Genomic DNA, 18078 nt, shown 5'->3' with positions numbered 1-18078 from the left:
GAAAATGTAGCCTTATGAGTCTATTTTCCAAGGCCACCAACTATGCTCAATTACGAGTTGAATTGAGTGATTTATGATCAAAACTCGAATCTGGTCTGGTGAAGGAATACCTTACATTTGGACAGATTTGAACTAGCAATGATTTGGGACTTGTTATCCGAAATTTCTTGGTGTAAATCACCTATCAAATGTACCTTGGACATATTTTAGACATTACCTACTGGAATAAATCATGTTTTAGTCGTTTCTTGGCTAAATGTTTGGAAAACGGCAAACCGGAAGCTCAAAGGCAGCTTAGCCTTAGAACTTCTTGCGATTTCAACGGTTTTGTTAACCGACTTCCCGTTCATATTTTTCTATGAAATTTGGCAAGGGAGTGGTCCTTATATGGTAGTATATTCATACCAAATTTGGTGCCGTTCCGAGTCTATTTTGCTATCAAACTAAAGTCCCAAAGTTTGGAACTCAAATCTGGAAACTAGCTTAACAGTTTCGTTTTTCCTCCAACTTTGAGCGACCGTATCTTGGTACTCAAAACTCCGTTTCTCATTTCGCTTGTTTTGTTGTAAACTTGGATTGCGACTCTAAAATATTTGCAAATTTCAAAAGCTAGTTCCAATCGAGTGAATTTTGCCGAATTTTCAAAGTTGGCCAAAAACCAACTTAAATCTGCCTTATGAACCAAAACAGCGACTTCGAACTTATTTTTGAATGTTTTTCATTTGGAATCTTAGAAAAGTGTATTCTAGGAACTTTTAGTAGCTTGAAAGAAGTTTCCAACGGTACCAAGTTTTCCAATTTTTGACATGTGGAATGTGAGATACGATTTTTCAAAATATCGTATCAAAACTGAAATTTTCCGAATTTCAAGGAAATGGAGTTTTTCAAATTCTCCTTATTCCTTCGATATTACTTGAACATTTTATACTTGATTTCAAAGACGAAAATTTGATTACTCTTGTGTTTTGAAACCTCGTCTTTGAACCTCGATTTACGAGTGATTGGGGTTCGTTTTTTATGGAATTTTCTTAGATTGTGCACTAAGTACAATCTTCTCAATATTGGGAATTTTTGAGTGATAAATCATTGTTAATTGCTCAGGCACATAAGGGGAACTTCAAGAGGATCCCACGGTGGACACTTGAACTTCGAGTGCTATCTCTTCTTGTCTACTTGGTGAGTGTCAAGTATGTGTTAAATGCTTATGTAATTGAGATATTAGTTGTACAAGTATTATACATGATACGTAAACTTGGCGAGCCGAGTGTGTACTTTATCGTACTCGTTCTCATTTGAAATGAATAACTCATGCTTGAAATGCTGAAATATATTAAATGCTTGGATGTATCAAATGGTTGAATAACATGAACACGTTTAACTCGTAAGTTCTGAGCGGAAGCATGTACCACACCGATTCGGGTAGGAGGTGCCTCTCATACCGTCTCAGTGCTAAAATCGGTTCCCTGAGCGATAGCATGTACCACACCAATTCGGGTGGGAGGTACCTCTCATGTCGACTCAGAACCATAAACAATGATTGGTAATTGTACATGAATATGTTTAACTCGTGAGTTCTGAGCGAATAGTATGTACCACACCGATCCGGGTGGGAGGTACCTCTCATGTCGTCTCAGAACCATAAACCTTTCTAAGTCGATTGGAGCGATGTCTCATCGACTACTGGGCGATAGTATGTACCACACCAATTTGGGTGGGAGGTACCTCTCATTCGACCCAGAACTATAAGCAAAGCATAAGTCGATTGGAGCGATATCTCATCGACCACTGAGCGATAGTATGTACCACACCGATTCGGGTGGGAGGTACCCCTCATTCGACTCAGAACCATAAACATACAACCGATCACTGAGCGATAGTATGTACCACACCGATTCGAGTGGGAGGTACCTCTCATTCGACTCAGACTCATAAATGGAATAAGTAAAGTTCTACGGACTATTAGATTGAAATTTGGCAAAGCAAGCGGAAATGAGCTCCTAAGAGCTCCCGTATCCTTCATGAATGTGTTTTGTGAATATTCAGGAACTACTTGAATGTTATAGCTTTACCTCTCGTTCCAGCTTTATTGCTACTTGAATTACCTGCTTGCATGATTTTCTTGGCCTCACGAGCATTCGCTCACCCCGTTAGATTTGTTTTCCTCAACAGGAACTGAAATGGGAGGAATTTGGAGAAGCTTACCTGATGGCTCATTTGATTAGAATTTTGAATGTATTTGTTTAGACAACTTTTGGGATCTGTATATTTTGGGAATGTAAGGTATTTTTGGTAGTTTTTGATGTACGACTTGAACGTTTAGTAGGGAATTGACCTTTCTCTTATCTTTGACTTCTAGTATCGACTAGTTATTTTAAGTTTGAATTGAATTTGTATCGAGTCCTGGCGAGAGCTGGGCAGGCGTCCTGCGGATACCCTTGGGTTCGCCCTTGGGAGAAGTGGGGGCGTCACATTATGTAAACTTGGTTTCACTTACCCTCCAAGTGTTTTTGCTATCCTTCGGCATCTAAGGAGTCTATCGAGCATTTATTCTCCAATGGCCACACAGCATCTGTAGTTTGGAGTTATTTTGGAGGTTTATGTGGATTGAGTCCAGGGTATTCTTTGCGGTCCCGAATAGTAGGGTGGTGGTTGCGGTCATATGATTCTGCGCTATGACGGCTTATGGGCTGAATTCTTCCTACTGTAATTTGCTGGCAGATTTGGAAGGCAAGGAATAAAGCAATGTTTGAGGATGTTCAGATGCGGGCATCTACAATTTGCCATGCCATTTTCTTGAAAATCCAATCCATGGTGGGGATTCATTTCAAACAAGCGTTTCGACTGCAGTCATTTCGGCAGTTGTATGATTCACCGAATTTGAATGTTGGTAGGGTTACATACAAAGCTGTTCGTTGGGAGACAAAGGAGCCAGGGCGGTTCATACCTAATACGGATGGCTATGCTAAGGGTAATCCAGGAGTGGGTGGAGGTGGTGGCGTTCTACGGGATTCAACTGGCTTACCACTCTTTGCCTTTTCGGCCTATCTTGGAGAAACTACAAGTCTCCGTGCAGATGTTCGGGCCCTCCTCATTGGTCTTCAAACGTGTATACAAAGGGGATTTGGAAATATATGTGTGCAATCGGATTCATTGGTCTTAGTTGGAATCATTCATTGTCAAATTCAGTGTCCATGGCAGATTCGAAGAGTGGTCAGGCAGATTTGGCATTTCGTGGAGGATCCGACTCGATTTTCACACTGTTATCGGGAAGCTAACACAGTTGCTGATGCGTTATCCAATGTTGGTGTATCTCATCTAGAGCAACAAGTCAAGATATACGATAGCTTTTGTACGTTCCCAAGGCTGGTTCGTGGGGCAATACGCCTAGACAGATTAGGGATGCCTTCAATTCGGAAAATTAGGCATATGTAAAAGGAATATCTTTGTTTGTTATTGTTTTTCCATGAATAAAAAGAGGCTATTATAAAAAAAAAATGTTATTTCTAGACAGCAAAATATTGGTCAATATCTTAATTGGACTTGTCTAACGTTTTCATTTATATTTAAATTCCCTCTCATGGGTAACTCAACGAATGCTTTCCAATATAAATGTTTCTTGAGCCCGACTATGATTATCAAGGAATAATTAAGTCACAAACTTGAAACTTCATATGTATCAATCGGTGTTGCAAGTTGTGCTTTTCTGAGTAAATTATACATAATCCCTACCATATATGGTTTCATGGAAAGTAGAAATTTGGGCAAAATACGCTTTATCGTCTATGGTTTAGTAATTTTTTACATAACTCTCATATGGTTTTAAAAATCTATATATAATCCCTCATATTTTGGATTAAAGTGTCAAAGTGATGGAAATGATCATTTGTAATGTAACATATAGAAATATCGAAATTACCCTTGTTTAGAAATTAAAATGGATGAAATGACCAAAATATATAAACATAATATGCATGACACTCTGGCCCCGTATAGTTTTATATTTTACCATATAACCTCTTATGATTTAGTGTTTACCATATAACCCCTTTATCGTTTTCAAAAAATATATATAATCCCCTATGGTTAATAAATAATTTTTAACTTTACATGGGGATACTTTTGATATTTTAGTTGACTCTGTTATGGAATACAAATTCCGTCATTTTGATACTTTAATCCAAATCATGAGGGGATTATGTATAACTTTTGAAACCATAGGAGGTTATGTAAAAAAGCGCTAAACCACTGGGAGATAAAGTGTATTTTGTCCTAGAAATTTAATGAAAAATAGTCTCTGTGATGTTGTTAGTTGAAATACCAATATTGTCCTTAATTAAATACTAAATCAAACAATGGTCTAACCATATTGTACAAAATCATAGGAAAGTTATGTGGATAAATATAAAAATTACAAGGAAATAAAGTGCATATTCATGAAAATTATGAGGAGTTAAGTGGATATTATGAACTATAGGGAGTTATATAGCTACTTTAAAACTTTAAGGGGGTGATGTGGCATTATGCAAAACTATAGGAGGTTTATACGTAATTTACCCTTCTTTTCCATGAAATTTGGTGAGGTTTTTCGTTTGAATATTTGATAAGCACGGAGGCTAGATGTCAGTATTCTTATGCCATATATATGATCCTATATTCTTAGTCTTATGAAGTTGCAGTTCAGTATTTAATGTCCAAAATGTTAGGAAAGAACCATAAGAAGAAGACAAATAAAGCCAGCAGATATTGTGTGCAACGCAATGGAGCAACGTTTACGCCATTGAGCTTCGACGTCCATTTCATGCATAACTCGCCGGGATCTCTAGGGAGTTCATTTTCTGTCCAAATTGTTCAAAGTTAAAAGAAAATCATGGTGAAACCATATAAAATGAAATGTCCATAAATACCTATTTTTCACGATGGGAGCAACGTTTACGCCATTGAGCTTCGACGTCCATTTCATGCATAACTTGCCGGCGTCTCTCGGGAGTTCATTTTCTGTCCAAATAGTTCAAAGTTAAAAGAAAACCATAGTGAAACCATATAAAATGAAATGTCTATAAATACCTATTTTTCACGATGGGATGCAGCGCCACTTCTCATTCACATAATTTAGATATTTTCAGTCCATAAACAATCATGGTTTGCCATCGCAGGTCGCGGTCGCGTCGTGGTCTCAGTTGTTCCACATCCGTCGCGGCATATCGGTTGAATATCGGGTGACACGAACATTATAACACATTAAAGTTTCCAAAAATTTTGAAAAAATTACTAAAATTAGAAAATACTAAAAAAGACACAATTTAAAAAAATATTGGAGTCGACTCCGAGTTGACTCGGATATATCGGCCGATATCATGCATCACGAATTCGAATCGGTCAATATCGGCCGAGTCAGAGCGAGTCACCGCGGATATGGTGATATCCGCGATTCGGGGATCGGTATCGTATCGATCCCTTCTGTTCCAATTATGACTCGGCCGATACGTATCGGTATCGGCCGATATGGCGAACCATGTAAACAATGGCTTTGAGATTTAGCTGGAAGCTTAGTCTGACTGCATTCTTAATGCTGGCAATGATGGCTTCTCAAGCCACATCGCGCAGCTTGAATGAAGCCTCAATGACTGAAAAACACGAGCAATGGATGGCTCAGCATGGACGCGTATACAAGGATGACGCAGAGAAGGCGGATAGATATAAGATATTCAAGGAAAATGTGAATTTCATAGCGTCTTTCAACAAAGCTGGAAATCGACCTTACAAGTTAGACATCAACCAATTTGCAGATTTGACAAATGAAGAATTCAGGGCAGCTCGAAATAAATACAAACCATGGAAAGTGTGCGAATCAAAATCATTTATGTATGAAAATGTCAGTGCAATTCCAGCAAGTATGGACCGGAGAAAGAAAGGAGCTGTTACAGGAGTCAAGGATCAAGGCCAATGCGGTAAGTCTGATAAATTTATTATCTTAGTAATTTACGAATTTTTTTAGCCAAAACTGTAACTTTCATTGATATGGGACAGGTAAATTCGTACACAAGATAGAATATCTCATTTTACGTGTTAAACTAACTACCACAGGAGCCTATGTCGGACCATTACACAAACAAAACACTGTGAACGGGATATTCCATTCCAAAGCCAATTTCCAGCTTTCATGAGACTTTGGGATCTTTCCCCATGCAAGAGCCACATGCGTAATCTCCTCTACTATAGCTTCCTTGATGCTATCTGCCAAAACTGAAGCAGACCTGAATATAGCAGCACTACATGCCCTCCAAATATGATAAATCACCACAGAAAAAACAAGCTTTTTGAACTGCTGCACGAAAGTCTCACCAGTCCAATGTTTGAATACCCACTGAAGCTCCTCCTCTAGCGTACTGATCCCTCTAAATGTCAAACACATTCTCTGAGCTTTTTTCCAAATCTTGGATGAAGTTTTGCACATAAAAAACAGACGATCAACGCTCTTTTCAGCTGCAGAGCATAGTACACATTCAGTTGACTCCACTGGCATACCCCAATTCTTTGATCTGTCTGGAGTATTCAACTTTCTTTCACATACCAGCCACAATATAAATGCAAATCTGGGAATAATAATTAGTAATTTACTAATTATTATTGATTCTGCTCCTTTTTTTTTGAGCTATATTTTTTAAGCTAAGTCATTGGCAATAAAATCTTTTGAAAATCCAGGATGCTGCTGGGCATTTTCAGCTGTTGCAGCCATGGAAGGAATCAACCAACTCACAATTGGTAAGTTGATCTCATTATCTGAGCAAGAGCTTGTTGATTGTGACACTGCTGGTGAAGATGAAGGCTGCGGTGGAGGACTCATGGACGATGCATTCAAGTTCATCATCAAGAACAAAGGCCTTACAACCGAAACAAATTACCCATATCAAGGAACTGATGGAACTTGCAATGCAAACAAGGAAGCTAACCATGCTGCAAAGATTACAGGTTACGAAGATGTCCCTGCAGATAGTGAGGCTGCACTTCTGAAGGCTGTGGCCAACTAACCTGTGTCAGTTGCCATTGATGCTAGTGGATCAGCATTCCAGTTCTACTCAAGCGGTGTTTTTACAGGCGATTGTGGGACTGAATTGGACCATGGTGTCATCGCAGTAGGTTATGGTACGAGTACTGATGGCACCAAGTATTGGCTAGTGAAGAATTCTTGGGGAAGCAGTTGGGGTGAGAATGGATACATCAGAATGCAGAGAGACATTGATGCCAAGGAAGGACTCTGTGGCATTGCCATGCAAGCTTCTTACCCTACCGGTCTAAAATGTTGAAATAATGGACGAAGCTTTCTTTCGACAAGACGACAACAATGTTTGGATTCTTTGGAAATTTCAAATGTGTCTTGTTTCATCAATTGTGCTATATATAATATCAACATTGTTGTCATTATGTACATGAAATATGTATTTAAAGATTCAAAGAATGTTTTATTTGAAAAAAATGTAATGATCACGAGACGAAGTTATCCTTAACAAAACACATATGACATGATACGTACTAGAATTAACAAAGCTGTCTAGTACTAGCACTCCGTATGATAAAAGGGAATCAAAACCTGGATCATATGTGTTTAAAGAAAGAAATCTTGAGACCCTGATAGAACCTTGTTGATTCATGTGGATTGATCTCCATTGATTTTGGACTCAAGTTATAAAAAAAAGCTCTAAAACAAATGTAAACTTCACTATTGCACACAGTTCATTAGAATATGGACTGAAAATAAAATAACAAAACTATAGGTAAGACTTAAGAGTTTTCATAATACAATCATACATATGAAAATAATTCCCGTAAATTGTTTAAAGGTAATTCTTTCTATAGCACAAGGTCTCTTTCATTCGTATACTTGTTATACTTTTGATCTAAAGTTTCTTCTCCACAATTTATATATAGAGAGGTTGAAAAATATTTGAGTTGCCTTTGCTTTGCATGTTTTTAAGCTAAATTACATTTTGGTTTTGTTTTATTTGATTCTATAGGTATACTGTTTATCTACTCAGGGTCAAGATCAAGAGGATCAATACTTAAAAAGTTGATTGTTTGTGGAACTATCCGATTGTCAATCAGGAAAGATTTCGAGCAGTTTCATTTTTATATGTTTTTCTTTTAATTTTTTTAATATTTGATATATTGCTATCGTATTGGAAGAGAGAATGGGAGAGAACAGAACTTTATCCTATTATCTAGGAGTACACCTAATTTACCACTAGGATAACAATTATGATATCATATTTACTCTGGCATATACATGACTCGCTCTTCATCTTGTGGATCATCAAGTTGCTTGTGTCAACTTTTGTGTTCAAAAGCCACAACGGTTGAGATAAGCTAGAATAATAGAGTGATTTATTATTTTTGATAGTACTATAGTGCATTTCAATGTGGTATCTAATTAGGTTTCCCCATATTGATCCTAATTCAGTCCCATGCTTTCCCATTTTTGTGATTTTATGAAATTGGATAAGATTAAGAGTTCACCTAAAAATTATTTTTTCTCTCTCTTATGAGAGCCTTTCTCTCTCTTAAAGTGAGAGCCTCTCGCCCTTTTGGTGGGAGGGTCGAAAAGTTACAACTTTTTCAAACTTTCAAACTTCAAATCCCAAAACCTCAAATTTCTAAACTTCAATGTCTGAAACAAACACAAATCTAAACAAATCTATTTCCCCATAGTTGATGCTTAGCGAGTATTGGTGCATACAAAGATATCTCCACTACGAACATGGTAATATTGCTGGGTCATCGGCTGAGAAGCTGACCGGAAGGAAGAATAGTACGTATGAGTGATCTAGCCAGTGTCTTGGCTTCTGATGGGTAGAGTAAGCTTTAGATTTACTAGTTTTAACAGTATCGAACCAACTTACCTTGCTCTTTAGTTTATATATGTGCTTTACGCTTGCAGCATTTTTCTTCATACTTTGTGTCCTTTGCACTGTAAGGCTCTGGTTGTTCTGTACTTTCTGCTTTTCTTTTTACAGCTCCAGTCCATGACATAGTGCTAGGTAGTTTTGGTTGGTGGAATACCCAAAGATCCCTTGGTGACTTCATGGTTGAGGACTTGGCTGAGATTCTAGGGAAGTTCTCTCCAGTAAGGAGTTAGGAGGGGCTGACTTGGATAGAGCTAAAATCAACTTAGGAGTGAAAGAATGCCAGTTGAGCCTTATTGGGAAAATTAAAGGAGAGAAAATAGCTAACTATACTGGAGTGAAGAGCTTTGTAACAGCAGCTTGGAGTTATCCAAAAGACCTCAGAGTTGTAGAACTAGGCCCCAACTCCTTTCAGTTCTTCATTCATGGGGAGCAAGAAAGGGAAAGGATTTTAGGGGGAGGACCATCGATTATAGATAGCCAGATCCTAGTTTTGAATAGGTGGTCTGAAGGTATTGAAGAGGACGAAAGTGCTTTTAAAGAGGCCCCTCTCTGGGTGCAAGTATGGAACCTCCTGGTGCACTGGGTGTCCAAGGAGGTAGGAAGGAAAATTGGAGCTGTGGTCAATCGAGTTAAAGAGGTAATCATTCCTCAGACAGCTAGTAAAGAAGGAAGACATATCAAGCTGCTAGTTGTAGCTGATATTTCTCAACCTCTACTGAGAGGGACAATTGTCAAGATGGAAGGCTCTACAAAGTGGGTGAGTTTCAAATATGAGAGGTGTCCAAATTTCTGTTACAATTGTGGAGTTGTAGGGCACAGTGAGAGGAATTGCAAGAGATTGGTCCTTATAGATAGAGGGCATTTGGAAAACCAATATGGTACTTGGATGAGAGCTGGGAATGGAAGGAGTTCACCCCAAAAAGAACCACGGGTTAAGAGAGTGGCCAGTGATAAGCATCACTGGAGGCTACATAATGGGACCTGGGTTGAAGTGTTGAAACAAAGACAACAGGACCCGGGTCAAAGCAGCCATGACCCATCCACAGATAAAACGAGTTCACTACATCATGCTGTGGAGATATAGGAGCAGATTACCAAGCAAAGGATAGGGGACAACTATACTAGTCAACCAAGTACAGCCCCTAAGGCTATGGTAAACAGGCAGGAAAAAGAAACAACTATTGTAGCCTCTCTTTACAAGCTGAATATGGAGGCTGAGAAGGTAGAGGGAAGGGGACTAAGAGTTGTTTCAAGTAGGGAGGAGGTTAATGCCAGTATGGAGATAAAGGAAACCTCTCAACAAGAGGGACAAGCAGTTGGGAAGGATAAAGAGAAGGAAACAGTAAAAGGAAAAGAGAACCAGGGGGAAGGAGAGTCAAGGATAATACAAGTGAAGTTACCTTAATGGACCTTATGGTTGAGGATAAAAAGAAAGAAGCTGTTATAAGACAGAGTAGGAGATTGAAGAGGCAGCTAAGATCCCTACCAAAGAGAAGAACACCTCTACAGGAGATCAACATCAATACTAAAGACTCAAGAGTACAAGGCAAAAGGAAGTTTCAATTATGTGATGAGGAAATGGTAGATGTTGAAGGCAGAGAGGTAGGGGGAAAAAGAAACAAAAAGTGTCTTGAGGTTTGTTTTAATGTACAGGAGAAAGAGGAGGAGGGGACCAGCCTACTCTGGGCCCTCAAACCTCAATGAGGGTACTGGTATGGAATTGCCAAGGTGTTGGGAGCACCTTGACAATTCCCCATCTGAGGGAGGTTTCCAACCTCCTCTCCCCAAGTATGCTGTTCTTGAGTGAGACTAAAAATAGAGAGAAATACATGGATAGAGTGGAGGAGAAGTTGAATTTTGTGAATAGTTGTGTGGTTGAGTCAATGAATAGATCCGGGGGCATGGCACTGTTATGGAAAGATGAAGTAAAAATAAAGAGATACTTAAAACTGCCTTTACTATAGAAGCTCACATGGAAGATCTTGAGACAAAGACAATGGTGGTTTATTGGTATCTATGCAAGTTGTGATAATCTGATTATGAAGAATCAATGGAAAGTGTTAAAGGATAGGAAAAAGCTGTGGGGAGAGAAGTGGATTATTGCAGGGGATTTCAATGACATTCTCTCAAATGAGGAGAAGTGGGGAGGTAGATGGAGGGAAGAGAAGAGCTTCACAGACTTCAATAACTTCGTCAATGATAACTAGCTGGTTGATATTGGCTTTGAGGGGAACCCGTGGACTTGGAGTAACAATTGGGAGGATATAGGGGAAGTCAGAGAAAGACTAGATAGAGGCTTGTGTAGCATAGATTGGTCCTTAGTTTTTGACAAAGTCAAATGCACACATGTTAATACCTTTGTGTCTGACCACAGCATGTTGATGATAGATACAAATCCAGAGACTAGGAAGAGGAAAAAAATGTTTTATTTTGACAAGAGATGGCTAAAGCGAGAAGGAATTCAGGATGTGATCAGAAATGCCTAGGAACAAGACTTTGAGGGATCAAGAATGTTCAGGGTCAAATGTAAAATCAGAAACTGCAGGATTGAATTATTAAAGTGGAGAAATAACTCCAATCACAATGCTAAAAAGAAAATCAATCAAATCAAAAGTCAGCTGGAGAAGATTAGATCTAGCATTCATGCAAGTAATAGAAGGGAGACAGTGGACCTGAAAGAGCAGTTGAAAGAGGCCTACAAGGAGGAGGAATTGTACTGGCACCAAAAAGCTAGATTGAACTGGATAAATGAGGGGGGATAAGAATACTAAATATTTTCATGGGGAGGAGGAGGAGGAACAGAATGTTAAATCTGCAAAGAGAGGATGGCTCTTGAACTGAGAATGAGTAGGAATTAGGTGAGGAAGTAGCAGACTTTTACAGGCAGCTGTTCACTAGTAATTGGAATGGTAGTGCTGAGGAGATCCTTAGGGGTATTCCATCCACCATTACGGCTAGCATGAATGATCAACTGACTAGAGGTGTTGATGAAGAAGAGATCAAAACAGCCCTTTTCTCTATGTCACCTAATAAAGCTCCTAGAATGGATGGTATGTCCCCCATTTTTTTCCAGAAATTCTGGTGTATTATCAAATATGATGTAGTCCAGGCTACCCAGAGTTTCTTTCATTCCAATTCCATGCCCAGAGCCCTGAATCATACCTTAATTTACCTCATTCCAAAAATTAGAGATCTTGTCAATCTTAAGCACTATAGACCTATTAGCTTGTGTAATGTGCTCTATAAAGTTATTTCCAAAATATTGGCTAATAGGCTAAAAGGTGTGCTCAATGTCTGTATCAGTGAAACCCAGTCTGCATTCATTCCTGGTAGACAGATCCTAGACAATGTTATTATAGCCCATGAATACATGCATTTTATGAAAAACAAAAGGCAAGGGAAGAAGGGGTACATGGCTGTTAAGCTAGATATGCCTAAACCTTATGATAGAGTTGAGTGGCATTTTTCTGAGGGCCATAATGCAAAAAATGGGATTTAATAACAGGTGGATTAGCTGGAACTAAATGGCGTTGAATGATGAAATGTGTTGAATCAGTTTCTTACTCCTTCAACATAAATGGTGAGGTTAAGGAGTATGTAGAACTAGAAAGACGAATAAGACAGGGTGATCCTCTTTCACCCTATCTCTTCCTACTATGCTCAGAAAGCTTCTCAAGTCTGCTGAAAAGAGCTGAAGAGGAGAAGAAGATAACTGGACTCAAAATTAGCAGGAATGGACCAAGACTAACACAATTATTTTTTGCAGATGATTCCTTAATATTTTGTAAAGCAGACACCAAACATGCTGAGGAGCTGAGAAGGATCTTGGAGGCTTATGAAAAGAGTTCTGGACAGTTGATCAATCTAGGGAAGTCTTCTGTCTTCTTCAGCAAGAACATGGACCATTGCAAAAAACTGGAAGTATGCTGCAGATTGGGAAATATCCAGATGGTTAATCAAGGCAAATATTTGGGACTCCCAATGGTGATAACAAGGACAAAGGACCAAATTTTTGGATTCATCAGAGACAACATCAAAAAGAACTTGGAAAGTTGGAAGCAGAAATTGCTCAGTCAAGCAGGTAAGGAGGTCTTGTTAAAAGCAGTGACTTCAGCAATGCCAACTGCTTTAAACTACCTCTGAAGCTGTGCAAGGAACTCAGTACACTGATGGCAAACTACTGGTAGGGAGACAATAATGGAAAGGACAAGATGCATCTATGCTCCTGGAAGAGAATGGCTCAGAACAAGAATCAAGAAGGACTTGGATTCAAAGACTTGGTCAATTTCAACAAAGCATTGCTTGGAAAGCAGATTTGGAGATTATTATAAACCCAAATCTGCTAATGTCCAAGGTTCTGAAAGCAAAATACTACCCTAATGGCTTCATTTTCAAGTGCAAGTGTCCCCAAAATGCCTCATGGATCTGGCAAAGTCTGATGGGAGTTAAGCAGCATGTGGAGGATGGCACCTGGAGGAAAATTGGGAATGGTCTTAGTACAGGCATTTGGGAGGACAAGTGGATAGTAGGAAACAGAGATGGAATGCCCTCCATACACAAACCTCCAGAATGTAAGGAGCAGAAAGTACAGGACCTAATCACTCAGAAGAGGTGGAATACAGTGTTAGTGCTCAGAACGTTTAATAGTGTGGATGCAGAAAGGATTCTGAGCATTCCAATCAGCTTAGCAGGAAAGGAGGATAGTAACTTCTGGATACATACCTCAACGGGGCATACACAATGAACTTAGGTTATAAGGCACTCATGAAAGATAAGGAAATCCAGGGAAGGAAAGATCAGGAGGATGCTAGTACAAGTATACATAGTACATCAAAGCAAATGTGGTCTTGCCTATGGAAACTAAACATAAAGCATAAGCTGAAGACCTTCATGTGGAAATGCATCAACAATGCTCTTCCAGTCAATGAAGTAATCTTTAATAGGATGAAGAAAGGTGATCCCATTTGTAAAGCATGTGGAGAAGGGGTAGAGACTATGGAACATGCGTTGCTGACCTACTGACAGGCCAAGCAGGTATGGCACATAGCACCTATACAGTGGGAGAGTGCTATGGAAAAACAAGGATGCTTCAAGGCCTGGTGGAATGAAAGTGTAGTCACCAGATCTAGGCAGGATGGTGCAGAACATCTTGGTCTAACAGTTAACATTTTATGGCAAGTATGGAAAAGTAGAAATGAGTTGGAATTCAACAACAAACAAAGGCATGCAATGACAACCATACTGAAAGCTCAAGAGGAATGGATAGAGTTCTGCGAAGCATACAAAGACAAAGAACAGATGATCACAGAAGAAACAACTGCTAACCAAACTCAAAGGATAGAAGTGGAGAATGCCGAGGTGATTAAAGTGAAGATTGCTACACTCAGAAGATCGAACAGTAAGGAGATTGGCATAGGAGTGACTGCTATGACTGAAGGAGATGTGGTTGTTGCGGCTTGGGCAATACATGAAAGAAGCTACAATTGTCCACAATTGGACGAAGCTGAGGCTATTAAGATAGCTATGAGTAAATTAGCAATCAATGGTTGGAGGAAAATCATCATACAGAGCTGCAACAAGCAACTACTTCAGCAAATCCATTCTGGAAGTGCATCAAATATCAAGCTGCATACTCTAGTTGAGGACATTCTTAGCTTGAAAACTTTATTTCACATGTGCTCTTTTTGTGTTATATCTAAAAGTGTTAATCATATTAGTATTAGAGTTAGTGATTATGCGTTAGATATTCTACATGATGAGGAATGGATCAATCCTCTGTGCTGTTGAGCACTTTTTGTATAGAAATGAGGGGCCTTTGCTTCAATTGTAAAGTTCAGTTGATGATCAAAATATTACTAATATCGTTTCAAAAAAAAAAGAGTTCACCTATAAAAAGCAATTCTAAATTATAATATTTCCAAACGATAGATACAAACATGTAAATTTCCAAAAAAAGTGGATCATCCATTAGTTTATTTGTGTGGATTAAGTCATATGTAACTTAGTACAGAATTTTCCTAAAATTAAAATGCCAAAGTCAAAAACAACACATAGCTTACAAAAATTCAGCTGTAACTTGGAGCTAATTTTCACCAAGAAAGATGTCAATAACACCCAAAATACTCGGGGAACAATTGAACTTTGGTTTCCCATTTTCTTTTTCTATTTATATTTTCGCCTGTGTCCAAGTAAAATAGATGATTAAACTATATTGGGACTAAGATCACGGAGCGGACCATCTGCAAATCAAACAAATAGCTAATGCCTTTCTGCATCCCCGTGAATTGAGGTTATTATTGCGAAAGCACGCTTCTAGTTCAAATAGAGCAAAAGCTTAGCTTTACTTTACTTAACAAGCATCAATCTGTTTTCCTAAAAAAGGAAATTGTCCAGAGTATATTTGTTACATAAAAGTAATGGTTACATTTTCAACTGGCCCATTATTGAAGAGGGTTTGCTTCCATTTGACAATTTAGTCCAAAATATGAAACATTATATAAAATTTTGAAACTAAGTAGAGTTATGCAAAAATTTGTCGATTCAGAGGGGCTAAAGTATAATACCCTAGCATAGTTTCATTAGTTTAGCATTTTCTTTTCCTTTTGGTTCTTAAAATAAAGGGATAAAAGAAATACTGTGCTCCATTTTGTACAAGTTAAAAGGCGTAAAACATCCAAACAGTTAATCTGTCGAACACAATGCAGGTTTTAGAACATCTTCGTTGATAGAAATCCCAAGAATTTCTGCAAATCTTTTCATGCCTTCTAAAAGCAGAAACTTTTGTCATGTTTCGTGATTCAAACTCAATCCATTGAGGAGAACTTTCGAAATTAAATTAATCAGTTTTGACCAAACCTTGTAGGATTGCCCCTAGCATAACTAAACTCAAAGTAGTCAACCATATTAAATTAAGACGGGGACAATTATAAACATATTTTTCCTCTTCTAAGATGATGACTAACTTTTTTTTATATAGAAAAAATTATTTCATTCAAACAAATCTTCACTAATGGCAGAAAATATATCAAACAAATATGACAGAAATACATAAAGATCTGAAATTAATAGATATAATAGATCTAAAAAAAATACAAATAAAGATAAAATTAATGCTCCTATATATCTTCTATCCAGATGAATGACTGTAACCCAATACATTAGTACATGTCTGCTGAAAATCAGATCTATTTAAAACTAGTTCAAGCCTAAAGAGAAATTTAAATCTAACAATAATAGAGAAATTGCAGATTTGAGAAACTAAATCCTAGATCTACAAAATTGCAAATTTCACAAAGATAAAAATCTAAAAACTCTCACAAGAAAAAACCCATAAGAGATTAAAACTCTCGCTAGAACAATTTAGAAGAGAAGAAACTCTCATTAAGAGATCCTAGAAGAAAAAATCTCTCATTAGGTAATCCTAAGAGAAAATTTATTCAAATAAGAGAAACTAAAAACTATAAAGAGTACTTCCTCCTATGGGAAAAGACCAGATTTGGTCTTCCTCCCATGGGAGAGATGAAGAAGATTTTGATGGAAGAGTTCTAGAGCGAAGGGAGAGAAAGGAGTTTTACAGAGAGAAAGGAGAGAAAAGAGTTTAAGATGATGACTAACCAGTCTTGCAGTAATTTATAACTACTTTTACATTAGTTGAAATAGGGAACCTTAGAGTATTCATTTTCATCATCTTTTTACTAAGAGTATATTCTTCAATCTAATTCTTCGTTCCGTTCCCTGTACATGAGTCTTTAGAAAAACAGATCGTCTTCCTCATCCTTGACTACAGTTCATAATACTTTGAATGCTACTCTCTATTATGTATCAATTAAGAAAAATGTAACTACTCTATTTTTTACCAATTAATAAAGAAATAAAGCTTCATTCTATTCCTGCTTTCTAGTCAATCAATTACTGATTCGATATGCCATATTATAAACAAGAGTATCTAATTCCCAACTAGTAGCTAGCGCAGAACAATGGTGGAGATTGAACTAGCTGCAACGTCCACCACCTCTGCATCACCAACTCCCCTTTTGGTGAGCACTGGTGATTCAGAGGAGGAGGACAACGCTGAGGTTATTGCGGCTCATTGAGTCGTCCAAATGAGGAACCCCAACATCCAAAATCAGGCTTATCCTCTCACTCTCTCCTTCGGTAACCTCTCTTACAGCGTCAAAATTAGCCATAAACTTTACTGGTTTAATATCTTCTCCGGCACCAATAAGAGCAACCTTTCTTCTAAGGAGATAGAGATGAAAGTTCTGCTTAATGATGTCTCTGGTGAGGCACATAGAGGTGAAATTTTGGCCGTGCTAGGCCCCTCAGGGTCAGGGAAGTCGACCCTGATTGACGCATTGGCTAATCGGATATTCAAGGGAAGCTTGAATGGAATGATCACCCTGAGTGGTGAACAATTGGATTCCAGCTTACTCAGAGCGATCTCTGCCTATGTTATGCAAGATCACCTCCTTTTTCCAATGCTAACTGTTGAAGAAACTTTGACGTTTGCTGCTGAATTGAGGCTCCCTCAAATTCTCTCCAAATTCGAGAAGAAAAAAAGAGTTCATGATTTGATAGATCAATTAGACCATCAAACAGCAGTTCAAACCATCATCGGAGATGAAAAGCACCGGGGGGGCTGGTGGAGGACGCTGGCGAGTCTCTATTGGAATTGAGATCATAAACGATCCTATTCTTTAATTTCTCGATGAGCCAACCTCAGGACTCGACTCCACTAGTGCTTTCAAGGTTGTGAAGGTTTTACAGAGCATTGCTCAGACAGGAAGCATGCTGATCATGTCTATACACCAGCCAAGTTTTCAAATTCTTGGCCTATTGGACAAGCTGTTATTCTTGTCTCATGGACAAGTAGTCTATAGTGGATCTCCATCAAATTTGCCCTTCTTTATGGAGAACCTTGGACAACCAATACCTGCAGATCAGAACCCTTCTGATGCAATTTTGGATCTCATCTGCGATCTTGAATATTCTAGGGATGGGATTGACAGCATGGCCCAGTTCAATCAGATATGGCAGCAGCAATACATGGGTAGAGGAATAGGATCAGAAGTAAAACAATCTACTGCTAAACAAAGCCTGAATTTGAAGCAAGCATTCAGTCAAAGTCTGGATTTGAAGCAAGCATTCAGTTCCATTATTTCTCGAGATAAATTGGTAT

General features: G+C 38.4%; 2 protein-coding genes and 1 pseudogene across 2 annotated transcripts in view; all 3 read left to right on the top strand.

The window, feature by feature from the left end:
- Positions 1 to 5521: 5521 nt before the first annotated feature.
- Positions 5522 to 9984, top strand: LOC113766408 (annotated as a pseudogene).
- A 3656-nt stretch (positions 9985 to 13640) lies between these two features.
- LOC113766407 lies at positions 13641 to 14687 on the top strand. Its single transcript, XM_027310602.1, has 2 exons — positions 13641 to 13829; positions 13926 to 14687. Exons 1-2 carry the CDS (start codon positions 13641 to 13643, stop codon positions 14685 to 14687), a joined length of 951 nt encoding a protein of 316 aa, XP_027166403.1.
- Positions 14688 to 16876: 2189 nt separating this feature from the next.
- Positions 16877 to 18078, top strand: part of LOC113766406 (ABC transporter G family member 20-like) — a 2916-nt gene continuing 1714 nt past the window's right edge. Inside the window, exons 1-3 of the mRNA XM_027310601.1 lie at positions 16877 to 16975; positions 17126 to 17558; positions 17623 to 18074. Of these exons, the coding sequence (XP_027166402.1) occupies positions 16877 to 16975; positions 17126 to 17558; positions 17623 to 18074 (984 nt within the window). The remainder of the gene's footprint in view (positions 16976 to 17125; positions 17559 to 17622; positions 18075 to 18078) is intronic.

Source organism: Coffea eugenioides, chromosome 3, assembly GCF_003713205.1.
Source record: "Coffea eugenioides isolate CCC68of chromosome 3, Ceug_1.0, whole genome shotgun sequence".
Classification (NCBI taxonomy): Eukaryota; Viridiplantae; Streptophyta; class Magnoliopsida; order Gentianales; family Rubiaceae; genus Coffea; species Coffea eugenioides.
The sequence above is the reverse complement of the archived record's forward strand: the minus strand, read 5'-3'. Positions and strand labels throughout refer to the sequence as shown.